This window comes from Oryctolagus cuniculus, chromosome 11, assembly GCF_051225735.1.
Source record: "Oryctolagus cuniculus isolate XC-2025 breed Fujian yellow rabbit chromosome 11, ASM5122573v1, whole genome shotgun sequence".
Classification (NCBI taxonomy): Eukaryota; Metazoa; Chordata; class Mammalia; order Lagomorpha; family Leporidae; genus Oryctolagus; species Oryctolagus cuniculus.
Genome location: NC_142877.1, coordinates 98,670,611 through 98,687,401, shown reverse-complemented (window position 1 = coordinate 98,687,401; position 16,791 = coordinate 98,670,611). Strand labels below are relative to the sequence as shown.

Below are 16,791 nucleotides of genomic sequence, written 5' to 3'. Positions count from 1 at the left end.
CTTGCAGTTCAGTTTCCTGCACTCTGAGAAGCAGCAGGCGATGGCTTCATTACGCAGGTCCCTGCCTCCCCCCTGGGAGTCCTGGATTGAGTTCCAGTCTCCTGGCTTTAGCCTGACTCAGCCCTGGCTGTTGCAGGCATTTGAGGAGTGAACCAGCAGATGGAAGATCTCTGTCTGCCGCTCTCATTCTGCTTTACAAATGTTTAAAAATAAATAAAGCTCTGAAAAAAAAATCAACATTTGAAAACTGGGAGTTTAGCTGATTTCAAGACTAATATCACTGACATCACAAAGCAGCTAATGTACTGTTAGGCTAAAGAAAATACAAGCCCTAGGTCCAAGTTAAGGGAACTGTTAGTTCTGCTTTATTCTTTATATATTTTTTAAGATTTATTTATTTATTTGAAAGGTAGAGCTAGAGAGAGAGAGAGAGAGAGAGAGAGAATCTTCCATCTGCTACTTCACTCTCCAAATGGCCACAATGGCTGGGCCTGGGGCAGCCAAAGCCAGGAGCCAGGAGCTTCTTCTAGGTTTCCAACATGCGTGCAGGGACCCAAGCAGTTGGCCCATCTTTCACTGCTTTCCCAGGACTCGAACCAGCGCCCACATGGGATGCCAGCACTGCAGGCAGCAGCTTAACCTGCCACAGTGCCAGCCCCAACTTCTGCCTTATTTTGCGCTGATCAGACGAATGGGGAGGTGAGTCCTCGGTCCACAGTGTAAGGCAAACTGGAATACATCTGAGAACAGTGATTACAAAAGCAGAGGATGTGCACGCAGGGGCAATGAAACCAAGCCTTGGAGAGCAGAATGCTCCAGAGGAGCAGTCTGGCCAGCGCCGTGGCTCACTTGGTAATCCTCCGCCTAAGGTGCCGGCATCCCATATGGGCGCCAGGTTCTAGTCCCGGTTGCTCCTCTTCCAGTCCAGCTCTCTGCTGTGCCCCGGGAGTGCAGTGGAGGATGGCCCAAGTGCTTGGGCCCTGCACCCGCATGGGAGACCAAGAGGAAATACCTGGCTATAGCAGCCATTTGTGGGGTGAACCAATGGAAGGAAGACCTTTCTCTCTGTCTCTCTTTCTCACTGTCTAACTCTGCCTGTCTAAAAGAAAAAAAAAAAAAAAAGAGCAGGTCTGAGTTGACTTCAAATCTTCAAGTGCAGATCAGAAGTCAACCACTCTGTAGGGCTGCAGGCAATTAAACCATAAGCACAGAAGTTTAAGGAGAGAGAGAAAAGGTTGCCAGAAAAAGAAATGAGAGGAGGAGAGGTGAGGAGACGAGAGGAGAGGAGAGGAGAGGAGGAGAGGGGCTGCTTTTGAAGCATTTGCTTGTTGAGATTTTTAGAAAGAAATTGGATGCCCACGGGTCAGAGATCTTGTGGAAAGGGTTCGAGGTTGGGCTTGGGAGTCACTCCCAGTTCTGAATTCGCTCCATTCCCCCGGGAACCTTGGTGACTGTACTAAGTTACAGCAGATGGAGGCCTGTGGAGCCCCTTGGGCCTTTGTCTGGGCACGAAAAGGCCTCCAACTGCTGTGGGATTTTTGTTGTTCTTAAGGTTCTTTTTACAGTTTTGCCATCCTCCGTATTGCCTCAACCAATTCCTTGCCTGTAGCAGCATCTCACTCCATTCTAATTTGCTACTTCTAACACGCTGTGGTCCACAAAAATGTCATAAGCAAATCTATTAAAATTGCATGAATAATTTGATCGAGGACATGGAAGTAAGGCCTTTGGCACATGGCCCTTTTGCCATCTATTTTAGTTGTGAAGGCCCCTTTCAGCTTTCTTTTCAAGTTTCCAGGAATATTCTAGATTTAATTTGGCAACTGCATGGCTTCTAAAACTAGTTATTAAAATTTCCTAAGTCTGATAAGCTTCCTACTAATACAGGAATTCCACTAAAAAAAATTCTGAATTCATTGCACAAAAGTACTGGCACTGCTATACTTATCATCAAGCAAGATTTTCTTTGATTAGTAAACTTTCCCTGGACAGCTTCTTCTAAATCAAAATACAACAGACAACTAAGTTAGCCTACATAAGCCAATGGTCCTGACTAGAGCATTGGTGACTCTTCTCCCCCAAGTTGCTTCATATATAAAAATGTTGGAGGATGTGCAGATTCCTCCAGAGGATGGGAACTCATCCTAACTGCGCTGGCTTTCTTCTTAGTCCTGGCTCTTACTGTACAACAACAGGTTACCATAACTCAGCCAAAAATACTTACTGAACAGTTACAAAGATGCTTCCAGTTAGGACTGATGGTGACTAAGAGAAAAACATAATCATGGTTTGCATAGACTCAGTATAAAAGAGCGCGCTCCCATTAAGGAGCTCACTGTCTTAGTAAAGGAAATAAGAACCGGTTATTGAGCAATCAGGTAGGTATTTTATTAGTGAAGGATTGGTGCAAATAATAAATGCTTTCGAAATTTTTAATGAGAAATCGAATATTTCTGCTTAAATACAAGTGGACTCAGAAGTTAATAACCAATGTACATTTTCTTTTTTTAATTTTTCCAGCCATTAGGTTAATATTTATGTTAAGAACCTTTGGCTGCTATAATTGTCTCTCATTCTTCGGATAAAAAGAATTACTGGAGAGGTGTTTGGGTGATTTCATTAGGGGCATATCTACAGGATTTGGAAAACCCAAAGGGTTTGTTTTCTAAAGCGGAAGATATTAAACAAATTGCTTATCTTTCTCCACTTCCAGAGTTCTAATGTCTCCCAAATGGGTCGTGGGGACCGCACCCTGTTGCTCCTGGGACACACCAAACTTCTTACATGCTCCCAGCTGCGTCAGTACTAAGAGTGTCTCACCCGTGCCCCAAAGCTCGAGTTGGATCTGTAAAGCAGTTAACTTCCTGGAAATAGTCAGAGGCACAAACCCAGTGCTGCACCACCACACCACTCTCCACCCAACTTTTGCCAGTTTGCCAGGACGTGTACCTAAGAACCGTGTTGTCGAAGCACTTGCAAAAGTCCCAGGCTCAAGTGCTATTTAATCTCCTTCCATAATCAGGAGCCCTGAGCACTCCTGTCTACAGTTAGCTGCTTGTGGTTGCTACAAAATTGTTCCCCAGGAGTTATTTCATAACATGACTGTTCCAGAGCGCAACAGAACTCTACGCAACGAGGACGCAGGAGGGACCAGGCTGCCTCCGGACCAGGATGTACCGACGCTGCCCACTGGCTTAAGCCTGTGTCCCAGCTCTTTGAGCAACTTGAGCTTGAATCAGGGAACATCTTTTGCAGCGAAATGGGTGCGCCCTCAGGTCCTGAGGGCAGTGACTCTTTTGTTGACTTGCGGCTCCCGCCCCCTCCCCCACGGCAGCAGAGCAGCTGCGACCGACCCCCAGGGTAGGCGCGCTCCTAGGAGCTAGGACCCCGGTCTGGGTTGGGGGCTCCGTCCAGGGCCTGGGGACCCTGGGGAGAAGGGCGGCGGGCGGCGGAGAGAGGGCTGGTTTTGCTGGGGGGTGGGGGTAGGGGTGGCGGTAGGGGGTGGGGGGTGTGGGAAGTAGGCGCTAGCCTGTTTCGCGGTTTTTTAAGCCCCTTGGCAAGCCCTGACCTGATCAAGAGGGAGTCAACTGCTCTCTGGAATGTTCCGGGAGAAGGTGGGAGCCTGCTTCCCAGGGGAGGCCTGTGGGTGCTGGGAAGGGGGGGCTCCGGCGGGTCACGCCGGGAGATGCAGGGTGCGCGCTGGGAGGGGCGCGCGGGGCCGCGGCGGGCGGAGCGCTTAGCGCGGCGGCGGGGGCGGCCGACCCGGCCGCGGGGGACCCCTCCCCGGGGCGGCGGCGGCGGCGGCGACCCGGCCGCGAGGGCTGCACCGCCCGGGCTGTCAAGCGCGGGGGGCGGGCGGGAGGAAGGGGTGGAGGTGCGAGGGGAGGAGGGCTGGCACCGGAGCGCCGCGGTGTCGGTGCAATAAAAATGCATCCCATGGAACTGCCCGTGGAGAAGGACGGGACCAGGACGCGGCGGCCAGAGGAGGTGGTGAAGGCGGAGGAGGACGCCCGGGAGGCGGCGGCGGCGGCGGCGGCCGGGAAGTGAAAGGTCTCGGAAAGTTCAGCAGCGGCTGCGGGCGGCGAGCCCCGGGTGAGCGGCGCAGGAGCCCGCAGGACCCGCTCCGCAGGGGCAGCGCGGCCAGGCCGGCTATGGTCCCGGGGCTCTCGCCGCCCCCGAGGTGTCCGGGCCCCGCCAGGCCGGTGCGCGAGGGTCACCCCGCCGCCCCGCGCGGCCCCGGCCCGCGGCCCCGCGCCGTCGGCGCCCGCTGACCGAGCCCCGGCGCCCCCAGGAGCGGAAGAAATCCGGAGCCGCAGCTCCTCCCGCGGACCTGCCGGCGCTTCGCCCCGCAGCCGAGAGGTCCCGGCTCCCCGCACCCGCCCGGCCCGGCTCCCCCCGGCCATGGGGAGCTGCGCGCAGCGGCTGCTGCTGCTCTGGGTGGCGGCAGGTGGGTGGTGACGCGGCCGGGCCCCCACCCCCTTCCCTCGCTCCCTCAGTTTCTGCGCTCGGGACTCGGGGTGCCCGGGAGACCGGGCTGGGAACACGGAGCTGGGCTCCCGGGGATGGGATGAGTGGCCATGTTCCGCCTCCTTTCCGCGGGGCTCCGCACTTTCAAATCCTTTTTTTTTCCCCCAACTGAGATACACTTGTCCCCGGATCACCCGATATCCTGGGTGCGCCCCACCGGAGACGTGGCGACTAGAGTTTCTTTCTCGGTTTGGCTGTTTCAAAAAAACAAAAACAAAAAACAAAAAAACAACTGCCTTCCCACTTTGTGAGGGAACAAAGGACCCAGCTCGCCATCCCCCAGCTCCTGATGGCCTGAGCAATGAGGAGGAGCGGTGGCCCGGCGACCCTGGGGGCGCTTGGGCCGGGGTCGGTCCCTCGGGTCCAGCGGTCGCCAGCAGCCTCGACTTCATGCTGGGCACTAGGGGACCAGGTAGGGACACCTGGGGCGCGGGTAAGCGCCCTTTCCCCTGGGCAGCGGCTGGGTCGCAGAGGGACCCCGGGCTGGAACGGTAGGTGGTGGCCCCCCTGGGTGTGCACGGAGCTGCCCGGCCCCAGGGAACCGGTACCCCGGCCGAGGCTCTGCGGGAGGTCGGGGGCGGGTCTGCTCCGGTAACTGGACGACCAGCAGAGGCGTCGCCAGATGCCCTCTCCTTACCACTCCCTCCTGTCTGTTAGGTCACCCATTCCCAGCTCGATGCTTCTTAACTCTCCCTCCCTCCCACGGGTCACCTGGTTTCCAGGTGGGCGTCAGTGCAGCTCTGTGGGGGAGGGGCAAGAAAGTGAGGACGCTGCAGCGCCAGGTCTTTGCTAGGAACCTGCTTCCTGCTGAAAGGGAAAGGGGGGGCGAGAGGGGCACGTGGTGGGTGGGGGGCCTCCTCACTCACATCCCTTCCTCTGGCTTCTACCCCTGAGCCCCCAGAGCCGCCAGTACCCAGCCTTTAGGGTCTGCCTTCCAAAGCAGCCAGTCACAGGAGCATTCATTCGGGATCTCTAAGTGTTTCTCTAGACTTAGTAGTTTAGGGACATTTTAAAAATTAGTCAGTACTTCTCCTCCGCCCACCCCCCCTCCCGCGCAGGAGCTCTTCAAACCAGGATTTCACTTTAATGCTTCCTGCTTCTGCACCCCGTGTGCCCTTCTCCGTGCTCCCCCAACCAAAAAGTGAACCTGAACAAGCCTTTCCCTTTTCAAACTGCATTATGGCCAAAACAGGCAAGCAGTCAAGAGATTGTAAGCAAATAGCACAAGGCCAGTGTTTCCGATCCAAAATACCAGCACAGGCAGTATATGATCTTCCCCGAAATGCTTTACAGGTGAGTCATAGCCCGCTGTGTATTTGTGTGATTCCGGCCACAAGCAACTGTTGCCCCAGCGAACAGGACAAATGCATTTCTGCACTCCCTTCACCTGCCATTTAAGAAACAATGCTTAAAGTAACCCTTCCCTTCGGTGGCAAGACTGTGGGGCTGGTGACTGTCAGTGCGCAAACCCTCTCCATTTCAGCAGGAGCTGTCATTTAGCTTCCTCTGACATCGCGGGGATAACAACTCAGAGCTGTTACCTCTTCAACAGAAACGTCCAATTAGCCAGAATTGGGGGAGGGGACAGGGGCGAGTCCCTCTTCCTTCTTTCCTCTCTGTTTTAACTGTAAAAACAGAATTTTGTATAAGGGATTCATAATGCAAGCAAAAGCCAGTGAAAGGATGGCACTATGTGGTCAGCATGTTAAGAAGTGGCTGCTGCTTGTCCTGTGAAGTCATTTTGAAATGTTGAGGTCTGTTGAAGAAGGTGTTTCAGTTCACAGGTGCTCAGAGCAGCTGCCAGCCTCTAAGTGTTCTGTTAAGCAAACAGGTGACTACTGTAAAACCTGTCATAGGTGGGAGCACTCAAGAGGCAGAGAGCAAGTAAAATCAGCTTTCTATCTTTTGGCAGTTTAGAGAGGGTTTTTTTTTTTATTCCATGATTATATATACTTACTATTAGAAATGGATATTGCGTGTTTGAGATCCAGCCATTTCTAGAATTGCTTCCTTCAGTGAGGTTCTGTTGTGTTTTATTTATTTATGGTCTCATACTGTCTTTCCTAGGGAATTAATCCCTTCCTTGGCTTAAAAATAGAAAGAAAATGGAATTGTACATTTCCTCCTTAATGCAGTCTCATAATGCGAAGGTCCCAGATTAGAATCGGAAGGCTGAATCAGGTGATCTGACTTCGGGATGAGGTGGTGACTTGGGAAAACAGTTACGTTTCAAATACCGAGCATGTCTGGGAAGAAGAGTACGTGATGAGCTTTAGGCAATATCCCTCACCTGGTGTCTGCACTGTCCCTGCTCACCTCTACCTGAAGTCATTTTCTCCTATGCGACTTTCACACCAGAGTGTAGCGATCACGCACAGGCACGCTTGCCTACACAGACACCCTCTGCGTGCAGAACCACGTTCACGAGCAAATAACTGGGTGGGAGTTCTCCTTTCCTGAAAATCTCAAGCTCTTTGGAGATGCCTTGACAACCCTAGGTGGGCTGGGTCGAGGCAAGAGCTGTCCAGATGGCTTTCTGTGGCTAACACAGGCTTTCCCTCCCTTAGGACTGAGTGGAGTAGCCAGAGTGAGCTCCCGCTGTGAAAAAGCCTGCAACCCTCGGATGGGAAACTTGGCTTTGGGGAGAAAACTCTGGTCCGACACCACCTGTGGCCAGAACGCCACCGAACTGTACTGCTTCTACAGTGAGAACGCCGATCTCACTTGTCGGCCGCCCAAATGTGACAAGTGCAATGCTGCCCACCCTCACCTGGCTCACCTGCCGTCGGCCATGGCAGACTCGTCCTTCCGGTTTCCACGCACGTGGTGGCAGTCGGCGGAGGATGTGCACAGGGAAAAGATCCAGCTGGACCTGGAGGCTGAATTCTACTTCACACACCTGATTATGGTGTTCAAGTCCCCCCGGCCAGCAGCCATGGTGCTGGATCGGTCCCAGGACTTTGGGAAGACCTGGAAGCCTTACAAATACTTTGCAACCAACTGCTCGGCTACATTTGGCCTGGAAGATGATGTGGTCAAGAAGGGAGCTCTCTGCACTTCTAGATACTCCAGCCCTTTCCCGTGCACTGGAGGAGAGGTAAGGGCACCTGTTTCCCTCTGCACTGTAAGTAAGGCAGAAAAATGTGACCAGCCCACATTTTTTTTTTTTTTTTAGAAAAAAGAAGCATGAAGCTATACTTGTAGCAACATGAATGAAATTAGAATTTTTCATGAGCTTTATTTGTCATAAATTATCTCTCACGTGGATGTGGAGTCATTTTGGAACAGACTGCCCATTGGCTGGGATGTTTAAGTCTAACCGCTGAGATTCTACATGTTTGCATTTTAAGAACTGAGTAGCCACCCATCTGTACTGCACTGAGAGGTTTAAAATGCTCCTGATGTCCCCAGTTAGCAGGACTTTTTTTTTTTTTTTTTTTTTTGACAGGCAGAGTGGACAGTGAGAGAGAGAGACAGAGAGAGAAAGGTCTTCCTTTGCCGTTGGTTCACCCTCCAATGGCCGCCGCTGCAGCCGGCGCACCGCGCTGATCCTGGCAGGAGCCAGGAGCCAGGTGCTTTTCCTGGTCTCCCATGGGGTGCAGGGCCCAAGCACCTGGGCCATCCTCCACTGCACTCCCTGGCCATAGCAGAGAGCTGGCCTGGAAGAGGGGCAACCGGGACAGAATCCGGCACCCCAACCGGGACTAGAACCCGGTGTGCCGGCGCCGCAAGGTGGAGGATTAGCCTATTGAGCCACGGCGCCGGCTCTAGCAGGACTTCTTGTAGTGCTTCTAAAGCGGGAGAGTTACCAAGCCCGCCCGTTCCCGGAGCCCGTGCCGGCATCTTCCTGATACAGTTCACGTAAATAGGAAGTAAACACAAAGCTCAGGGGAAACAAACGTCTGTCAGAGGATACTTTTGGATGACAGTGGGTTTTCCCTTTAAGATTCCAGGAGCACGTAGCACACAGATGAGGGTGGTTCCTTTTAGGCCAGCAGACAGCTCATTTGCAACTTAAGGGACTGAGGTCTGTCCTTCTGCAAAGCCACCTGCTCAGCTGCTGGTCCCCTGTCTGCATACAGCGTTTTCTCTCTGCTCCCCACGTGCCTCCCTCTAAGGGGGAAATGGGACTTTTCCAGCTTGACCTGGAGATGCCTACAAAGGTTTGCCCCGAGATATCTGAGACTCTTCAGAGAAAACCAGAGGCAAGCAGGTTAGGAGAATATAATACCTTCAATATGTAGGTTAAGAAAGGTTGATTAAAGGGGCTAGTGTTGTGGCACAGTGGGTTAAGCCACCACCTACAATACACAGTGCTGGCATCCCATATGGGAGCGCCAGTTGAAATCCCGGATGCTCTGCTTCTGATCTGGCTCCCTGTTCACGTACCTGGGAATGCAGCAGAAGATGGCCCAAGGACCCTGCCACCCACATGGGACATCCTGAGGGAGTCTCAGACTCCTGGCTTTGGCCTGGCCCAGCCCAGGGTTTGAGGAGTGAACTAATGGATGGAAGATGTCTCTCTCTCTCTCTCTCTGCCTTTCAAATAAATAAGTCTTTTTTTAAAAAAAAAAAAAAAAAGATATATTGATTTTTTTTTTTTTGACAGAGTGGACAGTGAGAGAGAGAGAGACAGAGAGAAAGGTCTTCCTTTTGCCGTTGGTTCACCCTCCAATGGCCGCCGCTGCCAGTGCGCTGCGGCCAGCGCACCGCGCTGATCCGATGGCAGGAGCCAGGCACTTATCCTGGTCTCCCATGGGGTGCAGGGCCCAAGCACTTGGACCATCCTCCACTGCACTCCCAGGCCATAGCAGAGAACTGTCCTGGAAGAGGGGCAACCGGGACAGAATCCGGCACCCCGACCGGGGCTAGAACCCAGTGTGCCGGTGCCGCAAGGTGGAGGATTAGCCTAGTGAGCCGCGGCACCGGCCGATATATTGATTTTTAAAAATGAAAAAGAGTATAGTCTTTCACACTTTGCTACATGTCATGGACCTACAGAATAGCTAAGTGGTTCTCATCTAAGAGTGATCCCCCTCGGGACAGCGGGACATGTGACAATGCCCAGAGACGCAGTGGCAAGGTTGGTTTGGGAACTTCTTCCCTCTGCTCCTGCAGACACGGGGACTCTCAGTGCACCGTGCTGTTCCTTCGGTGTGCACCCTGAGGAGACCCCCCAAGGATGGTGCTGCTGGCGCCAGAGGCGTGCAGGCTGTGGCACGGCAGCTGGTCGCCTTCCTGCCATGAGCCTGTTTGCACCCGGTCCTAATAGAGCTGTGCACAGATGCCAGGACAGGAAAGCAGCAGAGAAGTGAACATTCATTGTTTGTGTTGAAAACAAGTGAATGGCTTGAACTCTCAAATTGCTTTGGAATTGATCCCCTGGCACCTATCAGCTCCCAGCATCTCAGTGGCCCTGGGCCTTGTGTATCTATGAAGTAACAAAACAAAACAAAAAACCCAAAAAACAAAAACAAAACAGTTTTGGTAATAAGATGGCAGGCAAGCTTCCTGAACAGATATCATGCCGAATTTATTACAGTGCTCTGCCATTACTTACAGATGGCTAAAGTAACATTTATCTAACATGTAGTGGAAGCAAAATCTGCCTTCTTTAAATCCAGGCCACTCAGCGTCATCGATGCTTACATCATTCCAAGCACATAGAGACTAAAGTTCACCTGAGTGATTTCAGTGTACAGATACCTTTCATATCCAATCTGGGAACATTTTTAATTGTAGTTGTTGGCTCAGTAGACTTATATTTTAATAGCATTTTAAAGGATAGCTTTCTTTTTAAAATTGGTTAATTAATTGTATTTGCTTGAAATACAGAGACTTGCAGGGAGACCGATGGACAGGTGGAGATCCCACTCCTGCTATTCTGTCCTTAAACTCCCTCAACAGCCACAGTAGGGCCAGGCCAAAGCCAGGAGCCAGGAACTCAGTCCAGGTCTCCCACACTGGGGGCAGGGACTCAACTACTTGAGCCATCACCCCTGCCTCCCAGGACGCACAGCAGCAGGAAGTTGGAATTGGGTGTGGAGCTGGGACTTCAGCCCAGGCACTCAGACTTAACCACTGTGCAAAATGCCCACCTTGTTTTATTTATCGATTTATTTATTTATTTTAAACTTTATTTATCTATTTGGAAGTCAGAGTTATGGGGCTGGAGGAGACATAGAGATCTTCCTTCCACTGGTTTACTCCCCCACTGGCTGCAATGGCTAAGGTTGAGCCAGGCAAAGCCAGGAGCTTCCTCTGGGTCTTCCCATGCAGGCGCAGGGTCCCAAGCACTCATGCCATCTTCCACTGCTTTCCCAGGCACATTAGCAGGGAGCTGGATTAGAAGTGGAGCAGCTGAGACTGGAACTAGTGCCCATATGGGATGCCAGGGTAGCAGGCACCTGTTTTACCTGCTACACCACAATGCCACCCCCTACCTAGTTTTAATAACATTAAAAATGTCAAGTGTGACCTACATCTCTCTAGGGCATCGTTTGCAGGTATACATGAAGACACTGTATATGGAATTCCTTCTCTTCAGAGGACAGGGTTAGGGACTGATCTTTCCTCCAGAGTCAGAGAGCAGAAGAGAGCCTTCCCCTGAGATAAGGAGCACAGGAAGCCGCCCTGGACATGATGATGTCCTGCCTCGCCTCTGCCACTTTGGAATATAAATTAATGCTGAGCTACAGCTTACTTTTGTGGTGACAATTTCATGTCATCAGTTTCCATCTCTGGAAATCGAGTGCTCAGAAAAATAAGCCCCGAGCCCCTTTGGCTCTTGTTTCAAATAAGAAGTCTCAAATTCCATTTATTGCTCATTTATAATGGTATATACTTGTCTCTTCCTCCATCCTGAAGTTCTAACTTCTCTAGATATTATCCCACTACTCAGGCTAACATAAATATAGTGGTTCTCCAAAGTCCATGCAAAAATACTGCACTGGGCTTTGACCTCCTGTAGCTTCATGTCTAAGGAATCCAACACCCCTAATGAGTTAAAGGTATTTGCCTTCTGAAGGAAGTCTTTAAAGACACAGGTTCAGAAATTCACCCAGAACACCACCTTTAAAAAAGCCTATTTATTTCATTTTATGTATTTAAAAGCCAGAACGACATTGCTGAACCCCTGGTTTACTCCACAGTCAAGACCTCCCCAGTGGGTGACAGGGACCCAGGTGCTTCTGTCATCACCTGCTGGGACTCCTGCATAGTCCCTCTGATATGGGTTACAGGTGTCCCAAGTGGCAGCCTACCCTCTACACCAAAGACCCGACTCCCCCACCCCAAGTAGACTACTTCTTAAGTCAAAGTTAGGCCTGTGGTACAGAAACTTCCTAACCTGGCCAGCAGTTTTAAAGTAGGGGCTATGACGACATCCTAAGATGTGTCTCCTTCCCAGGAGGTGAGAGTGAGGCTCTGATTCAAGTGCTGTGTCAGCAACCTGTAGCTCATTAGGTGACAGAGCTAGGGCTGGGTCACAGGTGTCCTGAGCTTGTGTCTAGTATTTGTCCCATCAAATGCTCTTCTCCCTGTTACTAACTCCCATGCACTACTGGCAGACAGGAGATTCTAGGAGTAAAGGTTTCAGTGGTGCAGTTAAGCTGGTCTGTTCCCTAGGGCTCTGACAGAATACCAGGGATAGGGTCATCTAGAAAGAATGGAGGACGTGTACTGGGCTCACAGTTCTGGAGCCTGGGAAGGTCAAGAGCGTGGTGCCAACACCTGCCCAGCGTCTGGAGCAGGCTTTCCTGCCACAGCATCACGCCGTGGAGGGCAGCCCATGGCCAGCAGAGCAGGCACGATACAGCTCATGGGTTTATCTAAGTTCCACATTTATAAATAACAAATATTCTTAGTCTGGCTCCTGTATCCCCAAGTGAGACAATGTGATGTTCCCAGAAAATGATTTGGCCACAGGAACCTGTGTTTTCTAGAACTCTGGTTATTATCTTTCAGGACCCACCAGGTGCACAGAGCCCAGTGTGGGAAATTCTGGGTGAAGGAATCAGGTGCTTCCAAAACTCTGGAGCAAAGCGGACGGGCCTAGGGCTGGGTGTGGTTTGATATCAAGACTCTGTCAACAGGGGGCTTAGTCTCCTGTTTAAATGGAGCAGGAGATAATAATAGCCTTGAAGTGAAAGATGATGGCTTAATTAAGCTTTTCAGGATACAAACAAGTACCTCAGATCACCTCTGGGCACACAGATCACAAGGAAGTGGGGAGATACATCAAGCCACTTTAGGTTCCACAAAGGCCACATGGAGCTCAGGTTCTGATGATTGTGTTTAGAAAACAACATCTGTTCTGGTGACCCAAAAGCAATTCAACGACGATGTCATCGTCTCATTAGAAGCATCATTTGCTCCCTGCTCAATGAACTCACCGTCCAAAGGGCTCTATTCAAATTGGATAACAACTCCTCAAACCACATGCATTCTGTCTTCTCCAGGGCCTTACGCATAAACAGATTTAAAAGGACAGTAAAGTCACAGGCAGCAGTACAGAGGAGCCATGAACACAGGAATAAGTGGGTCCCAAAGTAATCCTTGAGTAGATAAGGGTTGTGGAAGAGGGTGAGGCTTGCGGTGGCCCTGCATCCCTAGCATTTGGCACGCAGCGTTCATCATGGTGGGCAGTCCGTAAACATTTAACAGAATGAGCGGATGGATGGATGGGTGGGTGGATGATATGACAAGCAGGGATGGAGAAGGACGGCCTCTTTAAATGACACGGAAAGAGACATGGATAATCCTTGGGCAGGGGAGGAGATTCAGAAATCCTTGTTACCACGGAGAAGCTGAGTTGCTGATAATAGAGACAAGTTATGGTGTAGAAAGGACAATTAATAAAGAGTCTTAAATAATGTTTATTCACCCATTTTTTCAAATAAACTTCAAGCTACCCTGTATCAGATCCTAACCCAGGTACTGGGGACATATCTGTGAACTAAATCCCCAGGGCTGGCATTGTAGCATAGCAGGTAAAGCTGCCACCTGTGATACTGACAGTATGGGTGCTGGTTCATGTCCTGGCTGCTCTGCTCCCAATGCAGCTCTCTGCTGATGCCTTGGGAAATCAGCAGAAGATGGCTCAGATGATTGGGCCCCTGCCACCACATTGGAGACCTAAAGGAAGCGGGCCGGCGCCGTGGCTCACCTGGTTAATCCTCCGCTTGTGGCGCTAGCATCCCATATGGGTGCCAGGTTCTAGTCCTGGTTGCTCGTCTTCCAGTCCAGCTCTCTGCTGTGGCCTGGGAGGGCAATGGAGGATGGCCCAAGTACTTGAGCCCCTGCACCCGCATGGTTGACCAGGAGGAAGCACCTGGCTCTTGGCTTCAACCTGGCCTACCACGGGCCATTGTGGCCACATGGGGAATGAACGAGTAAGTGTAAGATTCTCTCTCTCTCTCTCTCTCTATCTATCTCTCTATCTCTCTATCTATCCCTGTCTCTATCCCTTTCCTTCTCTCTGGGAAACTTTCCATTTCAAATAAATAAATGAATCATAAAAGAACCCCAGTCCACTTGAAAGTTAGGTTCCAATGTGGGGGGCATGCAAATAGAGAACAAATAAATAAAATATGCCAGGTGTCAGAGTGAGGTGAATACTACAGAGGAAATAAAACAGCAGGGGATGGGGCATGCAGACAGGGGAGGATGTGGTATTTAAAAAACAGATCCGAAGGATCAGAGTTTGAAGGGATGGACAGTGACAAGGACTTTGAGTTCCTGGCAAGTTTTCCCGAGTGAACTATATCTATAATTAAGGGTCACAGTTCTTTCAACCTGTAGATATGGGAAAATGAAGTTGGATATTAATTAATATGACACATGGTGATAAAAATCTCTCTTGCTAATGATTCTTCCAATGAGAGCATTTGGAAAGGAATCTAAATATCATCAATGGGAAAGAATATTACTCATGAGTAACGTGAACCATGAAGAGAGTTTAAATGACTTGTCTGCAATTACTCAGCTGAAATCTGTGTTTCCTGACTTCTAGCCCTGTGCTATTTCCACTAGCTGAACCAAGGTGAATTGCGTTGTGTCAAGTCGGATAGTGTGAAAGACACAATATTACATGCTCCTTTCCTTCAGGGTCCTTACAACCTACTGGGCAAGAGAGTAAGTGTGGTAATTTGTGGACTGATTCATTAGGTAACACGAGATAGTGTATGATTAATGTGCCATACGTTGTGTAGCTAAGAAGTCTTTCAAGATCCGTGTATTTGTTTGTCTTTTCTGGCTAGTAAGATTGTGTTTCAGTACTTTGTGATAAAGTCAGTATTGCACAAGTGTTCAGGAAATGATGAATTACCACATTATGTTTTTAGCAGGTGTTTACATTTATAGTTTATTAAGCAAAAGCGGTATTTGGGATTTTTAACTGAAAAGGTGAAGCAAAGTAATTTCTGAGTGCAAATCCTTTCTAAAAAATTCTCTTTGATGAACCACTTCAGGTAGTGAGACCTGCTCATGCCTATTTCTGCAGTTAGCAGTAGTCATGAGGGCAATTAACAGCTCTTGCAGTCTTCCCACGGGACAGGCACTCTGCGAAGTGCATTGCATCTCTTATTGTCTCAAGAACCTCATTAGCTAGGAACCAATCCATTGTACAGACACAGAAACTGAGACTCAGACTAAGTAATGTGATCCGAGTTAAACAAATAATGAGCTGACCTATGCCACAGTTGGGATTATTAGCTTGCTTTGGCATTACTTATACAATGAGGTTTTATTATAATTCAAGAATTTTGAAATGTAAAACTAAATTGTATTAGTGATTACTAGGTATTATATACAACTTTTAGTTTGATAATTTATAATATGGCTTTATGCATTTTGCATAATAAAATGCACAGTTTTTTTTTTTTTTAAAGATTTATTTTACTTATTTTAAAGGTAGAGAGAGAAGGAAGAGGAGAGAGATTTTCCATCCACTGGTTCACTCCCTAAATGGCCACAATAGCTGGGGCTGGGCCAGGCCGAAGCCAGGAGCTTCTTCCTGGTCTTCCACATGAGTGCAAGGGCCCAGGAACGTGGGCCATCCTCCACTGCTTTCCCAGGCACATTAGCAGGGAGCTGGATCAGAAGTGGAGCAGCTGGGACATGAACCTGCGCCTATATGGGATGCTGGCATTGCAGACAGCGGCTTAATTCGCTTTGCCACAACACTGGTCCCGTCAGTTTTTACATTAGATAGAAAAAACCATCTGTACTAAGAGAAGACTCTTAATCATGTCACCAGGATCATTTAAAATAAGTGACATGGGCGGGGGAGGGGTACAGTTTCAGGCATTGTGACACTGATTGGGCTGCCTGTGTTCCATATCAGAGTACCTGGGTTGAAGTCCCACCTCTGCTTCCAGTCCACCTTCCATCTGGAAGATGGCAGATGCTGGTGCAAGTGCGTGGTCCCTAGCACCCATGTGGGAAACGGATGGAGTTCCTGGCTCCTGGCTTCAGCCTTGCTCAGCCCTATCTGGGGAGTGAAACAGCAGATGGAAAATCTCTGTCTTTCCCTCTCTGTCACTCTGCCTTTCCAAGAAATAAAGAAAAGTATTTTAAAAAGTGTTAAAAAGTAAGCAGTATGGGAATAAGTATCATAGTCTTTTAATACTATGAAGCATACTTTAAAAATAGTTATTTATTTTCATTTTATTTGTAAGAGAGAGAGGAAAGGAGGGAGGGAGGGAGGGAGTAGAGACATCTTTCAACTACTGGATCACTCCTCAAATAACCATAACAGCCAGGGCTGGACAGGCCAAAGACAAGAGCCAGGAACTCTACTTGGGTCTCCCACCTGGATGGCAGGGTCCCAAGTTCATGAGCCATCACCTGTAGCAAGAAGCTGAGTTGGAAGTAGAGGTGGGACTTGAACCAGGCACTCCTGTGTGGGATGCAAGTGACCCAAGTGGTGATTATAGCTGCAGCAAACACCAGCCCCAAATTTAGGAAACTTTTTATTGCCTTGTTTTGGGTGGGGGTGTCGGGACAGTAATACTTATGTAGCTGTTAATTGCTTCAAGTATCACCCGATGTATTAATGTTTCACCTTGAGTCATATTCTAGCTATAATTATGTGGGATTTACTTAAAAATAAAATATTATGACTATTTATAGGAGTAATTTGATTATATACACAAAGGACTCCTCCCATCTTTTAGGGGTGGAATTAGAGATACATGACAGTATATTTCCTCAAAATGCCTTTAGTTTAAGGAAAACTACAGAGGAATGAGCAATTAAAATTAT

The 16,791-nt window shown here is 49.6% G+C and overlaps 1 protein-coding gene and 1 long non-coding RNA gene across 9 annotated transcripts in view; one reads left to right on the top strand and one right to left on the bottom strand.

Moving 5' to 3' along the window:
• LOC149123585 (uncharacterized) overlaps window positions 1-16,791 on the bottom strand; it is a 161,864-nt gene that overhangs the window by 38,545 nt on the left and 106,528 nt on the right. The window lies entirely within an intron of this gene.
• NTN4 (netrin 4) overlaps window positions 2,966-16,791 on the top strand; it is a 130,393-nt gene continuing 116,567 nt past the window's right edge. The window contains exons 1-4 of one of the 6 annotated variants that reach the window (XM_089308792.1): window positions 3,125-3,360; window positions 3,550-3,614; window positions 3,958-4,092; window positions 7,095-7,624. In XM_089308792.1, the coding sequence (XP_089164918.1) occupies window positions 3,260-3,360; window positions 3,550-3,614; window positions 3,958-4,092; window positions 7,095-7,624 (831 nt within the window). In that variant the 5' untranslated portion in view covers window positions 3,125-3,259. The other 5 variants (XM_089308791.1, XM_070052724.1, XM_051845776.3 and 2 more) reach the window with 5 other exon arrangements.